General features: G+C 41.5%; 2 protein-coding genes across 2 annotated transcripts in view; one reads left to right on the top strand and one right to left on the bottom strand.

Annotated features, from left to right (window-relative positions):
* LOC144280351 (uncharacterized) overlaps positions 1–16,185 on the bottom strand; it is a 236,571-nt gene that overhangs the window by 55,260 nt on the left and 165,126 nt on the right. The window lies entirely within an intron of this gene.
* Positions 5,987–16,185, top strand: part of LOC144295795 (zinc finger protein 679-like) — a 28,100-nt gene continuing 17,901 nt past the window's right edge. The window contains exon 1 of the mRNA XM_077868335.1: positions 5,987–6,051. Within this exon, the coding sequence (XP_077724461.1) occupies positions 5,987–6,051 (65 nt within the window). The remainder of the gene's footprint in view (positions 6,052–16,185) is intronic.

A 16,185-nucleotide genomic window follows, 5' to 3' on the forward strand; every position in this document is an offset into this window, starting at 1 on the left:
GGATTTTTTTTTTTCATTATATAGATTGTCATCTTATGTCTTTAATGTTTTTATGGTGTATAAACCTCTGGGTTTTTTTCTTTTTTTTTTCTGTTATATATATATATATATATATAATTCAAAGATTTTTATTTATTCATGAGACACACACACACAGAGGCAGAGACACAGGAATAGGGAGAAGCAGACTTCATATAGGGAGCCCGATGAGGGACTCGTTCCCAGGTCTTCAGGTTCAGACCCTGGGCTGAGGGTGACGCTAAACTGCTGAGCCACCAGCGCTTTCCCAAAAATATATAATTAAAAAAGATCTTTCCCTCTTCATTTCTAGGGTTTCTATGTAGTAAGCACTCTCTGATGTTGAGGAAGTGTCAATTTCGGGGTGAAGACGTTACCACATTCTTTACGTTTGTTCCAGGTGTCTCCAGGCTGTATTCTCTAATTTATAGTAGGTGGTGGCTCTAGTTAATGATTTGGCTATATTCTCTACATTTGTAGGGCTTCTCCCCTGCATGTATTGTCCTCCATCGAGGGAGACTTGAAATCCAGACAAACATTTTGCCACATATTTTTTACATTTTTAGGATTTCTCCCAGTATGAATGTACAAGTGTTCAAGTGGTGCTTAGGTTGTAGTTCTGTTTAAAGGCTTTGCTTATATTCTCTGCATTTGTGGGGTTTCTCCCCAGGTATTCATACTGTGATATCAAGGAAAGTCTGAGCAATAATTAAAGGCTTGAGCAAACTCCTTACGTTGTAAGGTTCCTTCCCAGTTTGTATTCTCTGATGCAAGAAAGGTTGGAGTGCTTATTAAAGGTTTTGCCATTTTATTTACCTTTTTGAGGTTTCTCCCCAGTACTCCGGATAGAGACTTTGCACATTCCTTTCATCTGTAAGGTTTTCTCCATTATACACTTTTGGATGTCAAAATATTTGAATACAGGTTAAGGGCCTTGCCACATTCCTTATATAAGTAAAGTTTCTTCACAGTATAAAAACTTTTTGTTGAGTGAGTTTTGAAGACTGTTTAAAAACTTTGCCACAGGGATCCCTGGGTGGCACAGCAGTTTAGCGCCTGCCTTTGGCCCAGGGCGCGATCCTGGAGACCCGGGATCGAATCCCACATCAGGCTCCCGGTGCATGGAGCCTGCTTCTCCCTCTGCCTGTGTCTCTGCCTCTCTCTCTCTCTCTGTGACTATCATAAATTAAAAAAATTTTAAAAATTTTACAAAAAAACAGAAAAAAAAAACAAAACAAAACTTTGCCACATTTGCTACATTTGTAAGTGTTCTCTTTGGGAGAGAATCAATGATATTTAATAAAGTTTGAGCTTTGATAGAAAACTTCTCCAGTTTCTGTAGAAACTGAATTCTCTGCTATTTATTAGGATTTGACTGATGGTTAATATTTTCACCAGATTCATTGCATTGCTAAATGCCATCCCCATGGTAAATATCTTGGTAATTGTTGAAGTTAGAGTCCTCACTAAAGATCTTCCTAAGTTCACAATGCATGAACACTGGCTCCAAATTACATAGTATGTGATACTACTGAATAGGGATGGGTGGATCAAGACCTTCCAATGAGGGATCCTTGGGTGGCCCAGCGGTTTGGCGCCTGCTTTTGACCCAGGTCGTGATCCTGGAGACCCGGGATCGAATCCCACATCGGGCTCCCGGTCCATGGAGCCTGCTTCTCCCTCAGCCTGTGTCGCTGCCTCTCTCTCTCTCTCTCTCTCTGTGTGACTATCATAAATAAATAAAATTTAAAAAAATAAAAAAGACCTTCCCATGAATATCAAAGTTGGAGACTTTGGAACAAAGAGGAATCATTTGTGGGTGAAAGGACAATTAATAAACCCTCAAAACAGGACTTCTCGAATTGATATTTAGAAATTTTATCTTCAGGGACGCCTGGGTGCCTCAGCTGTGGAGCGCCTGCCTTACACCCAGGGCATGATCCTAGAGTCCCGTGATCGAGTCCCACGTCAGGCTCCCTGCATGGAGCCTGCTTCTCTCTCTGCCTATGTCTCTGCCTCTGTCTTTGTCTCTCATGAATAAATGAATGAAATCTTAAAAAAAAAAGGAGAGATTTTATCTCCATTTGTAAATTTCTAGTAATCAGAAATATTTGAATAATTAATCCAATTCTATTTTTGAAATTATTTGAACGATTGTTTTCAGCATTGAGTATGTGACTTTCCAGGTTTACCAAATTTTGTTTTGGAGCATACGTATGTTTAAAACGTGGTTTGGGTCCTGGCATTCATAAAGACATTGTTCTGCAAACATAGCTGTCATAAAGTAAGATTTTTCCCCCAAATGTTTTAGATCCTTGATCTCTCCTGGCAGTAAGGATTTCATTATGGGTAAGTACTCCAGTTTCGTTCTATCCATCATAATATTCCTTCTGCTCTTCCCACTCCCCCCTCATCTTCCCAGTCTTTCACTAACTCAATTCTCATGGCCACAGTTTCCATATCGTCCCAATATAACCCACCCCATGGAAAGAATCTTTGTCTGTCTTTGTCCATAGCACAAAGTGTGATGAAAAGGCATAACTGAAAGAGATTAGATTATTCCGCTTACTATACTTATGTGCATATACTATAAGGTGCTAATGTAAAAAATTGATGCCCATCACAGGACATGAGCAGATTAGAGGAATAAAAGCACCAAGACTTTGCTCCTCCATGGAGAAACAAACTGATGAGACTGCCTTTTGGAGTGCTCCAGAATCCAGCTGGGAGAACACAGTACCCCCAAGGAAACACAAAATGAAGAAGAACCATATGAAAGAGGGACAAAAAGGTTTTTATGCTTGCTCACCACTCACCTGGCACTGCATGGCAAGATTGTGAGAAAACTCTCAACTCTGCTCAGGAAAGAAGACATGAGTGACCTGTGTGGGCCGTGATCTACTTCATTGCAGCTGCCTGAGGGGACTTGATTCTGTCACACATGACAGCAAGGGCAGAGGGAATGGCAGCATATTAAGTATTTCTGCAAACACCAGAGAGATGGCAGAGCTAAAATCAAACATCAGGGAGAGAAATGTAACATATTCTAAATAGGAACCAACAAACATTTCCTTAATTGGGAAATTACAAAATCTCAGACTTTATACGTCCTCAGAATATGTTGAATAGGATTCAGAATTTACTAGCACAACTGACTTTGTCTTCTTCTATACAAAGCAAATTCAGAAAGCCTGGGACCTGGGGCTGGTTTTTATATTCCCAAATATGGGACATCTGGGTGGCTCAGTTGGTTGGGCAACCCACTCCTGGTTTCACTCTGGTCATGATCTGGGGCTCATGGGACTCAGCCCCCACGTCAGGCTCCATGCTCAGTGAGGAGTCTGCTTGATATTCTCTCCCTCTCGCTTTGCCCCTACCCTGCCTCTATCCCTGCTCCTCTCTCTCTCTCTTTGGGTGGCTCAGTTGGAAGTGTTGGAATCTGATTTTGGCTCAAGTCATAATCTGAGGGGTGTGAGATCAAGCTCCCATCAAGCTCTGTGCTCAGCAGGGAGTCTGCTGAGGTTTCTCTCTCTCCCTTGCCTTTGTCCTTCTCCCCATGCTCACTCTCTCTCAAGTAAATAGATGGGTTTTTAAAATAAATACACAAATACGTACAAAATATTTTTAATAAAATAAATAAATCTTAAAAAAATAAATTCTCAAAACAGTGCAACACCCTAAAGGCATACAAAAAAACAGAAAAACATGTTCCAGTTGAAAGAACAAGATAAAACTCCAAAACTGACCATAAATGTATATATAACTAGTCATCACCTGACAAAGAATTCAAAATAAACATCATGACAATGCTCATAAAGGAAAAAGAGAATATCAATAGTTTTCCTGATATCCTATAGTTACCTACGCATGACCTAAATAAAAATTCAAACTGACAGTAAGTATGCAAATAGTAAAACAAAAATTGGGAGCAAAAGTGTCCAGTAAGTGTATTTTAAAAACCTGCAAGAGATGGGTGCCTGGCTGGCTCAGTCAGTAGAGCATGTGACTCTTGATGTCATATACTCATATATTCTTTACCTTTGAGGCAACAAGATGGCATCTGGTCTATAGAACCACTATCAATACTGTGTGTTTCTCCAAAATAAATTGTAAACTGAAGGTGTCAACAGGATACATCCATGTTTAAGGACTGAATTCATATCATACTACATAAGTTGTGTATATTTGTTACCTGGAATGGTTGTGTGGGTTAGAAATGCACCTTCATATTCTTTTTTTTTTTTTTTTCACCTTCATATTCTAATGTGAATTAGAATTTCAGAACAGTGATTTGGAGTTCTTGTTAAAATGCAGGCTCTAGGATCCCTGGGTGGCTCAGAGGTTTAGTGCCTGCCTTTGGCCCAGGGCGTGATCCTGGAGTCCCGGGATCGAGTCCCACATCAGGCTCCCTGCATGGACCCTGCTTCTCCCTCCTCCTGTGTCTCTGCCCCCCTCTCTCTCTATGTCTATCATAAATAAATAAATAAATCTTTAAAAAAAAGTGCAGGCTCCGATTCAGGAGTTAGGAAGGGCACTGAGTCTACATTTCTAACAAGAAATTAGCCTATACATAAAGGAATACACTTTTAAATGACAAAGAGGTAGAATTCCAAGGAAAGATTTATCCCAGAACATGAAATGAATGGGTTTTATTACAATTATAGGTTTTACAGGTTAAAGTGAGAAAGGCAACAACAATACTTTCTGAGCATTACTAATTACTAGATTCTCGAAGTTCCATAGATCAACACACACACACACAGACACACAAACACACACACACAAATACTCTAGGAGATCAAACATATTCGTCCTCTTTTGAAAAAAAATTTTTTTAATGTATTTATTTGACAGAGAGAGAGAGCACAGCAAGGGGAGCAGCAGGCAGAGGCAGAGGGAGAAGCAGGCTCCCCACTGAGCACGAAGCTTGATGCGGAGCTTGATCTCAGGACCCTGAGATCATGACCTGAGCCCAAGTTAGATGCTTAACCGACTGAGCCACCCAACTACCTCTCCTCCTCTTTTGAGACTATTTCATCACACATCCAGTAAATGTAAAAAAACAGATTTTAACCTAGGATCTCTGACCTAGAATTTATCTACCAGAGATCCAATCAAGATAGAGACTGCTGTAAAATTATGTTCATGACAGTTTTCAAACCTGAGAACAGTGATGAAAACAAGAAGATATCCACAGAAAACTGATCTACCTTTTAATTTTATGCACACACATAAACTTTTATTTATTTATTTTAAGATTTTATTTATTTATTTTGGAAGTAGAAAGCACAGGGGGAGGAGCAGAGGGAGAGGGACATGCAGACTCCATGAGCCCAGAGCCCAATATGAGGCTCTATCCCATACCCCTGAGATCACAATCTGAGCTGAAATCAAAAGTTGGATGCTTAACCAACTGAGCCACCAGGTGCCGCAGACAGTTAACTTTTCAAAATAGTACACACATTAAAATTGATAGAGTAGACTATTGTCTTGATGACTTAAGACCTATTCTCAATGGCACAAAATTTATAAATCTATTTGTGGATGATTATGTCTCTGTCATTTATTCACACTCTGAACATATATTCAGAATGCTATAAAGAAAATAGCTAATATTTCTGAGTCTTTTATTTCGTTGAATTTTTTTTGTTTCTATCATCATTTGTGTTATATCTTAGGATTCTTTTCAAAGATTGATTGATTGATTGATTCATGAGAGGCACAGAGAGAGAGAGAGAGAGAGAGGCAGAGACACAGGAAGAGGGGGACGCAGGCTCCATGCAGGGAGCGTGACGTGGGACTTGATGCCCGGTCTCTAGGTTCACGCTCGGGCCAAAGGCAGGTGCTAAGCCGCTGAACCACCTGGGCTGCCCATATCTTAGGATTTTAAGACACTCCAGCATGTTAACTCTGTGATTCATGTTTTCTTTTTCTAAAAATTCAAAAAAGTAAAATATGTGTCTCTAACATGAGTGTGAAATACAAAGAAAACTTAGAAGTTGGGGACCTCACTGAGAACCGCCACTCCCAAAAGTGAGTATCTCAACTACACAGAAGAGAGCACTTTCATTTTCCAGTGGAAACTACATGCAAAGAGAAACTCAAAAGAAAAGTTTCCAATTTGAGTGTGAAGGCTTCTGCACATCTTTCTGTAAATCCAACCAATCCTTATGAATGACTAAGAGAATATTCATATTATACAGGAGGAATGTGGCAGTGCTCCAAGCCAAGTAAGAAAAGTTAATATCACCTGTAATAAAGCAAATTGGTATCAGAGGCACACTGGAGGATACATTATCATGCCTATGTTCTTGTGGGCACCCCAAAGGAAATCAGAATAGGAACCAAGTAAAAGAAAACAGTGGATTCATACAAACTTCAAGGCCTAGGGTGCCTGGGTAGCTTAGTAGGTTAAGCATCTAACTCTTGGTTTCCGTTCAGGTCATGTTTTCAGGGGTTGTGGTATCAAGCCCTGCATTGGGCTTTGCATTCAGCACGGAGTCTGCTTGAGATTCTCTCTCTCCCTCTGTCTGCCTCTCCCCTTACTCCAGGGCACATGCAGGCCTTCTATCTCTCTCAAATAAATAAATAAATAAATAAATAAATAAATGAATGAATAAATAAATAAATAAATGAATAAATAAATCTTTTTTAAAAATTCAAACCCCAAATAGCACCCATATGCCATGACCCTTCCAGACTTATGTAGAGGAGACACTGTTAACTCCCCTTGGACCTAAGCCAGCACCCAACTCTAATAAGTTACTGAAGAGCCCTCATGCTTCACCCTGGCCTCACTTAAAATCACCTGGAGCACTTAATTAAAAGAACACTGTTGTTCCCACCAAGACTCTTTGACAGAATCTTGGGGGAGAGCAGCAGTGATGATCATACCTGAAACTCCACGTGCTCTTCTAATGGAAAACCTGGGCCCAGAACCGCTTAACTAAGGCTTCTCTAGCTCTAATGTGACTAAAAGTTTACATGTTCTCTCATCCTCCCTAAGACATTGTGGTGCTGTGGGTTTGGACTGGAGCCCATGAATTGGCATCATAAAAGTGCTGTGCTAGTCCTGATGTTGCACCACATAAATCCAGAATCAGTAGTACTAAGCTAGAGAAAACAGACACAGCACACCTGAGCCACATATACCCACCATCTTGTCGTAACACAAGTGGCCTTGGTTTCCAGTGAAGACCAGGAATCACAGTCCTGAAGCATTACATTCTTTGCTGAGACTTTGAAGTTTACAGAACGCTTGAGAAGGCTCTGAGTCTTGTTATTCAAACCCAAGTTCAGCTGCTCCATAGTTAAAAGCCAACACTTGAGAGACTGGTGTTGGTATTGGTGACCTTAAAAATAGACACTGCCACTTATTTTACAACCAAAAGACGAGTTTATTCAAAAGCAAAGGAAAATATCCTGAGCTGGGACAAAAAGCAGCTGCAAAATCATAGGCATGCCTATAAGAAAAAGAAGAGGCACAAAATTTTTAAATTTATTTATTTATTTGAGATAGAGTAAGAGACAGAGGGAGAGGAAGAAGCAGACTCCCTGCCGAGCAGGGAACCCAATCCCTGGACCCTGAGGTCATGACCAGAGCCAAAGGCAGACTACTCAACCTACGGAGCCATCCAGGCACGGTGAGGTACAATTTTTTAAAAATAAAATAATAGGGGATCCCTGGGTGGCGCAGCGGTTTGGCGCCTGCCTTTGGCACAGGGCACGATCCTGGAGACCCGGGATCGAATCCCACGTCGGGCTCCCGGTGCATGGAGCCTGCTTCTCTCTCTGCCTGTGCCTCTGCCTCTCTGTCTCTCTCTGTGTGACTATCATGAATAAATAAAATCTTTAAAAAAAATAAAATTAAATTAAAATAAAATAAAATAAAATAAAATAAAATAAAATAAAATAAAATAATAGAAAGAGTATGTAGGGAAGGTTGTGATGAACTTAAAGTCCTTTGAAGTAACCTGGGAATTTACAATGTGATTGCTTCTCATTGCTGGATCTCTTGCCCAGGATGATGAGAAAAGGGGCTCCTTTGGGCTGGGGTCGAAGAGCAATATCCAGATCCAAGGTTTAGCCCATGTAAACCCAAATCTATGTCTTTTTTTCTCAACTTTTTATTTTAAGTAAACTCTACACCCAACATGGACCTCAAACTTACACCCGCAAGATCAAGAGTCACATTCTCCACTGACTGATCCAGTCAGGAGTTTCAAGTCCATCTCTTACTGATGAGTCTACAATTAACTTCAAGTGGGAGGATCAGAGCTCATGCTGCCAAAACCTCCCAGCTCCATTTTAATGAGGTTTCTCATTACCAAGTTTGACATTTCCCTTTTTTTTTTAAGATTTTATTTATTTATTCATGACAGAGAGAGAGAACGAGAGACAGAGACAGAGAGACAGAGACCCAAGCAGATGGAGAAGCAGGCCCCATGCAGGGAGCCCGATGCGGCACTCGATCCCAGGACTCCAGGATCACACCCTGGACTGAAGGCAGGTGCTAAAACGCTGAGCCACACAGGGATCCCCCCAACATTCCCTTTTTAATCAGGATCTTTCCTTAAAAGCATCACTGATGCTTTCAGTCAGGTTCTTTATCTTTAGTGGTTTTGTCTCTCAGTGCCAGGAGGGACCTTTCCTGGTTGTCATGTCTCATGTCAGAGGGAAAGTACATAGGAGTTGGAAAGAACGTAAGGCACATTTGAGTGACAGGGGGGGTCACAAGGGAAAAACTCTCAGGTACTTCGTATCTGATTTTGTATCTTCTCAAGATTGTGAGTGTTGAGCCAGCATCCCCTCATTGGACAAATATTTTCTGCGAAAGATTGATAGACAACAAGTACAAATCAAAAGTAAATGACAATTCAACTGTGTATTTGTTCTAAACCAGGACCCTGGCTCTGATAGTAGCCAACTGAAAATATTTGTTGGTACTTATCTGGACTTCGGAAAGAATTGTTTCTCTCCATGCCACCTGGAAGTCACCTCTTACAACGGCTGTGAGGTAAACTGGTGTAATACTATATGAGGGCACTGAATGACATAACATAGCATATTTGTGAACATAAAACCATGTATAAACACGAACCATGAATAAATGAACTCTTTGGTAGAAATAGCAAAACTTCAAAGATAATTTAAAAGAGTAGTGTTATCTCAGAAAAGCTGTTTAGAACCACATGTGTTATCCCTGATACTCTTAAAAGTTTTGAATTCAGAAACCATGCTCTTGGATTAAAATCCAGAGTTGGTGGGACACCTGAGTGGCTCAGTGATTGAGCGTCTGCCTTTGGCTCAGGTCGTGATCCCGGGGTGCTGGGATCGAGTCCCACATCTGGCTCCCAGGGGGGAGCCTGCTTCTGCCTCTGCCTACGTCTCTGCCTCTCTCCCTGTGTCTCTCTTGAATTAATAAATGCAATCTTTAAAGAGATAAAAATTAACCAAATCAAATCAAATCCAGAGTTGAGGGCTGTCTGGGTGGCTCAGAGGTTGAGCGCCTGCCTTTAGCCCAGGGCATGATCCCTGTCCAGAGATTGAGTCCCACATGGGACTGCTTGCATGGAGCCTGCTTCTCCTCCCTCGGCCTGTGTCTCTGCCTCTCTTCCTGTGTCTCTCATGGGTAAATAAACAAAATCTTGAAAAAAAAATATGGGATGCCTGGGTGGCTCAGAGGTTGAGCATCTGCTTTAGGCCCAGGCCTGATCCCGGGATCCTGGGATCGAATCCCACGTCTAGTTCCCCATGGGAACCCGCTTATCCTTCTGCCTCTCTCTCTCTGTGTGTCTCTCATGAATAAATAAATAAAATCTTTAACAACAACAGCAAAAATACAGAGTGGGTTGGTAGCTCATTAAGAGAGAAACTTGGCGAAATCTGCACCTTATTAACATTCAGAAATGTGCACCGAATCATAATGAGGCTTTTTCCAAAAAGGTCATAAATAAAAGAGGTTTCTGCCTCCTGCAAGACATTGGGAAGTATATGTTGAGGGCACTTTCTATCCACAATAGAGTTAGAAGAAGCCCCAGTGAGAAAATGATGTGCCTGTCCATCCAGGGAAATCTGTGTCTCCAGATATTGTCTGCTTCAATTCAGGGAAACCTTTACCCTCAGATCCCCAGATGGTGTGCAGGTCCAGTCAGGGTTTGGTTTTTCCCTTCTTCCTCTCTTTCTTCCTCTTCTCTTTTTCAGATTTTATGTATAAATTTGCAACAGAGAAAGACAGAACATGAGCAGGGGGAGTAGCAGATGGAGAGGGAGAAGCAGACTCCCCACCGAGCAGGGAGCAGGTTGAGGGTCTTTATCCTAGGACCCTGGGATCAGGACGTGAGTCTGAAAGCAGACACGTAGCCATCTGAGCCACCAAGGTACCCTGATGCTTTCTTTAGACCTGTCACTTGGATACAAGAGTTTATTCTCTGCTGTTTGGGAGCAGTGTAGGTTGTTCAACGGGACCGTGTGACTATTTCTTCAGTGGCCTTACCTAAAAGACAGTAGCAGAAATGGCTCTGAGGCCAGGGGGATATCACCAAGCCACATGGTCCAGTTGATGGCTATAATTGCCTGTGGGCAATATTTTTGTCCCTATGTTTCTGAGTGAGCACTCCAAGGTCATTTCCTTCCCCCTTATGCAAAGAAGAAAAAGGAAAGTTGATAATTAGGATATCTGAAGGTAGGGACTCTTTTAGACTTTTTTATTTTATTTTATTTTATTTTATTTTATTTTATTTTATTTTATTTTATTTTATTTTATTTTATTTTACAGTCTCAAAGGCTATGTCTTCCTCTCCTTTCTAAATAATAGGGTTAGGTTAGTCTTTTTTTTTTTTTTTTTCTTTTCTTTTTATGTAAACATATACAGACTGAGACCTGAAAGAGAAGTTTGAAATCCAACTTTGACAATAACTAGCAAAGTCCAAGAAATCCTCAAAGTTGCTGCTTAGTTTTAAGTTTGGGGAAATTCAGGATGCCTTGAAGTCTGCCAAATCCAAATCTAGTCCCTGTTCTGAGAGCAGGTACCTTAAATATCTAAGCTAAGTGTGAGCAACCTGTAGGGTATTTGGGGGGGAGTAGACTTTAAGTCTACTTCGGGCAAAAGTTTTAAGGGATAGATAATGTCTGCATGTAAAGTAGCTTGAGAAGCGAGCAAAGAACCAAATCAACTACACATCATAACAAAGAAGAGCTTGCAGAAAACTTTATGTCATTCTTATTAGCCTTTAAGATTTGTGACAAACAGGAAGGACCTACCATGTAACCTGGAGGCATTATTGACCAGGTGTATTGCCATTCCTCCGAAGTGAAGGCAAAAAGAAACTGGCTACCCTTATCAACTGGAATACTTAGAAATGAACTGCATAGGGCAGCCCCCGTGGCGCAGTGGTTGGCGCCACCTGCAGCCCAGGGCGTGATCCTGGAGACCCTGGATCAAGTCGCAGGTCAGGCTCTCCGTATAATGCCTGCTTCTCCCTCTGCCTGTGTCTCTGCCTCTCTCTCTGTCTCTCTGTGTCTCTCATGAATGAATAAAGAAAATCTTCAAAAAAAAAAAAAAAAAAAAAGGAAAGAAATGAACTGCATAGATGAGTTTCAGTGAAAAATTTGCTTTCAATGGGAATGGATGTCACTAGTACATGAGGGTTAGGAACAACCGGATGCAGACAGAAAACAATGTTATTTGTTTCTCAGAAATACTGGGAAAACCTCCATCCTCAGACTTTGGGTTTTCTCACAGGTAAAATAGGGATGTTATAGGAAGTGACTTAGGACAGAAGGAGGCCCTGAGCCTTGTAATCCTGTTATGTGCTTGATGCCCTGAAGGGCTGCTTTAGGTGTAGGGTATTGATTAATTCTAGACAGGTCTTTAGAGGATCTATTTGAATCTTGATGGGAGGGGCACTGTGGATTGGGCCAATATCGGTTGAACATTTTCCTCATAAAAAGGATGGTAGTGGGGACTCCTGGGTGGCTCAGTGGTTGAGCATCTGCTTTTGGCTCAGGGCATGATCCCAGGATCTGAGATCAAGTCCCACATTGAGCTCCCTGCGAGGAGCCTCCTTCTCCCTCTGTCTATGTCTCCGACTCTCTCTCTTTCTGTGTCTCTCATGAATAAATAGTTTTTTTAAAAAAAGAGGATGATAGTGGGCACCCAGGTGGCTCAGTGGTTGAGCATCTGCCTTCGGCCCAGGTCATGATCCGGGGGTCCTGGGATCAAATCCCACCTCAGACTCCTCAGGGAGCCTGCCTCTCCCTCTGCCTATGTCTCTGCCTGTATTTGTGCGTCTCTCATTAATGAATAAACAAAATCTTTTTTAAAAAATGAGGATGGTAGTTGATCCAATAGAAGTGATTGCTACCCCTCACCTCAACTATAATTGCTATCAGAGACAGAGCATAGGAAAATATTAAAGTGTCATTTATTTACCCTAGTTCCCAGTTGTGGTTACTACTGTGAGATTTTAGAATCATGTCCTCTTTTGGGAGGAAGAAATTCTACTATGACATTTTTTAAAGAAATCTCAGGCCGGTAAATAAATATTTGGGGCAGATGAACTAAGGAGAAAAGACTGTCTAATGCTCAAAGGGTCTAGACACAGGAAGTGGGTTCAGACAGGCACCCAGGGAGATTTGTTATGAGCCATAATATTTTAACTGTTTTAGTATTCTGAGGCAGGGGCTGCTTGATAGCAGTGCGATTGAGCACTGACAGGTGTAGCTCAGGTGTCAATAAGAACAGAGACAGATTTATTCGCAACGTGGAGAGTAGTTTCACAAAGCCAATTGAGAGGGAGGGTTGGGAAAAGCCCCTAGAGTTCCTTGGAGCCCTGCCACTGAGAATCAGGAGGACATTGAAAAAGTTGGCTAAAGAGCTGAAGGTGCCTAAAGCTCTTTTTTTTTTTTTTTTTTAAAGCTCTTAAATATGTAATACTGTTCTTCTCCAATGTCCTGGTTTCCTTTTTGTTTTCTCTTTTTCTTAAAGATTTATTTATTTATGGATGATAGACATAGAGAGAGACAGAGAGGTGCAGACACAGGAGGAGGGAGAAGCAGGCTCCATGCCAGGAGCCCGACGTGGGACTCGATCCTGGACTCCAGGATCGCGCCCTGGGCCAAAGGCAGGCGCCAAACTGCTGAGCCACCCAGGGATCCCAATGTCCTGGTTTCTTGAAGGAATTGCAGAAGCAAGGCTTCCATTTTTGTTTAGGGGCATTCATTTCCTGGAGTTGAATAATGAAAAATTTTAGTGGTCTTTCCTCTAGATGACTTCTCCAGGGTGTGAGCAATCTGGTTTGTTTAATTAATTAAATCTGAAGTGGACATGATGTCCCCTTTCATCTTGATGCTTTTAATTAAAAGGGAAAGATCCTGGATCACTCCACTAACAAACATAGAGTTAAGGGGCACCTGGGGGGCTCAGTCAGTTAAGCATCTGACTTTGGCTCAGGTCATGATCCCAGCGTCCTTGGATTGAACCCTCCCTTGGGCTCCCTGCTCAGCAGGGAGTCTGCTTGTCCTTCTCTCTCTCTGCCCCTCCCCCTGCCTGTGCTCGCTCTCTTTCTCTCTCTGTCTCTTTCTCTCAAACATATAAATAAAAACTTTTTAAAAATTAAAAAATAAATAGAAAGTTAAAAGCTACACAAGTAGATTCAACTTATAAAGGCTAGAAATTTCTTTAAAGACAATTGAACTTGATCATAATCATCATGAAGGGAATAACTGGTCTTCTGTGTACAAGTCTGAATTTTGTTCCAATCCACAGGATTGGGAAAACCCATCATAATTGATTGGTGGGGCCTCTAGCAAGTTTTGTAGCATCTTGCCAAAAGTTACAGGTTTTGTTGCTTTGGATTCTGTTCATGATGTTCCCATTGGGCTAGTTTCATCCAGTGTTTGACCTGAACCTCACCAACAAGCATGTAGACCAATTGATATAAATCTGACAAACCACTTTGGGAAGTTTGAATAACTATGTTACATTCTTGAGCAAATCTATTGGGATCCTCAGTCACTATAGGGAACTTTAGGGAACTTCAGCTCAACGTTCAGCCTTCCTCCAGGGAAAATAAGAGACATTGGGTCCACTGAGGTCCTCAAAAGACTCAAGGAAGGCAGATTTTTAATAGATTCAGGGGAGGAGGTAGCAGAGGGAGCTTCAAAGGAAAAGGGAGGTGTAACTAAAGGATAGAATGAGAGTGGAGATTAGGAGGGAAGAGAAGAAAGGAAGATTGCACTAGAGGTAGGGGCTGAGCATGAGGTGGCTTCCTAGAGGCAGTTGACAAAGAAGGTAGGGGAGAGGAAGAAGAGTTCCCAGAAGCCCCTTTTCATTTTTGTAATTATCTGCTTACCTTATTTATTTGAAAAAGTGTAGGTTGTCATGAGGCGATATTACATTCCTGATAGCGTTTGAAACCTTCAAAATACCAATTAAAATAGGAAACCCGTTTAATTTTGTCAATTTTAGAACCATGGTTGTCCACCTTATCTTTGATAAAAATTCCGTTGGATGGGGCATCGTGGGTGCCTCAGCGGTTTAGGGCCGTCTTTGGCCCAGGGTGTGATCCTGGAGACCCGGGATCAAGTCCCATGCCGGGCTCCCTGCATGGAGCCTGCTTCTCCCTCTGCCTGTGTCTCTGCCTCTCTGTCTCTCTCTGTCTCTCCCTGTCTCACATGATGAAATAAATAAAATTAAAAAAAAAAAGTAAGTTCCTTTGGAAAGATCAAAGAAGGCAGTTGTGGCCATTGAAGTTCGTGATTACTTCCGGTTAAGTCAGTCCATTTCTGTTCAAATGCCCACGAGGAGGGAAAGTATTTTTCAAACATAAGTGTCTCTTCCTTCAGTTGGAATAGAGGAGTAGTATCTAGAAGTAAGATCAAGGCCATATCAGATCAAGCCCATCTCTTCCCGCTGGGTTTGCAATTGACTACCTGTAGTAGGGCAGAAAAGCTCCTTGCCAACTCCATTTTAGTGAGGCATTCCATTACTCATTTTCACAGTTGGAAGGGAAAATTTGCTTTGTTCAGGAGGTTGGCAGATGGAGACCATGGTGGATTTATGTCCAAAGACACTCTATTAATCAGACCAAGCAGGAAGTCCTTCAGGGGAAGGAACATAGGAGTAGTGAGCATTGACATGCAGGGGAAGCAGTGCTTAATCGTTCTTGGTATGATCTCAAGGAGACCTGCTGGCATCAGGGAAGGCCACTTTCTGGTATGGTCAAACTTGATCTTCCGGAATCATCGGGTTCCTTGTTTCCCCCACATCGGAGGTCTGTTGAAATCTCAAGAAGCTACAATGAGTCAATCCTTAAGCAGGAGAGCATAGGGGAGTGAGTTAGATTTATGTAGCCAGGAGTGCTCTGCATAGCTAGAGTCTGAGAAAATCTACATCTGGAAAATAACATAGATATTCTATTAATGCAGTATATATTGAGCTTTTACTCTGTGCACACACATGATATTTTGCTGGGACCTTAGGAACATGTGAGTTAATCCTCATAATACTTTAGTGAACTCTCATAACACTCAGAGTTGGTACTAAGTGTTTCATATTTTCCCTGAGAATGTAGATACCGGGCACCGCCTTTCTGTTTCTTTTTCTTCCTTAACATTGGTTGTATAAAATAGGAGCTAAATATTGATTGGAGAAACATACAAAAGCATAAACCAGAACATCTGAAGAAGTTCTCTTTATTGACTAAGAATCAAATTGGCATAAGATAAACAGGAAAATCAAATTTAAACCATACATATGGATACTCCCCACAGAACGGAGTGTTGCAAAGACTGGCAAAGTAATGGATATATGTCTTTGAGACGAAGGTTGAAGTCTGGGAACTCCAAGGGAAGAAGAAATTCAACTCACAGGGAAGAAGAAAACGAGGAAATATTTGATAAACAAATATCATCTAGGCCACTCAAAAACAATAGGCCATAGAGAACTTTTCTCAAACAGGCCTAACTATGTTCCTCCCTGTTTCTCAAACTTAGTTTATATAATAATGTAGTTACATATGGTGATAGCTTTCAGCCTGGGATAGGTTCTCTCTCTAAATTCTTTTTAGTCCGTGAAGGGGGTGAAAACGACATTTCCTGAATCTGCCCCATTTTGATTGCTTTTTCAGTCAAAATCATCTTTCTGCCAAAGTGGTCCATCATGGA

This window comes from Canis aureus, chromosome 1 (assembly GCF_053574225.1).
Source record: "Canis aureus isolate CA01 chromosome 1, VMU_Caureus_v.1.0, whole genome shotgun sequence".
Lineage (NCBI taxonomy): Eukaryota > Metazoa > Chordata > Mammalia > Carnivora > Canidae > Canis > Canis aureus.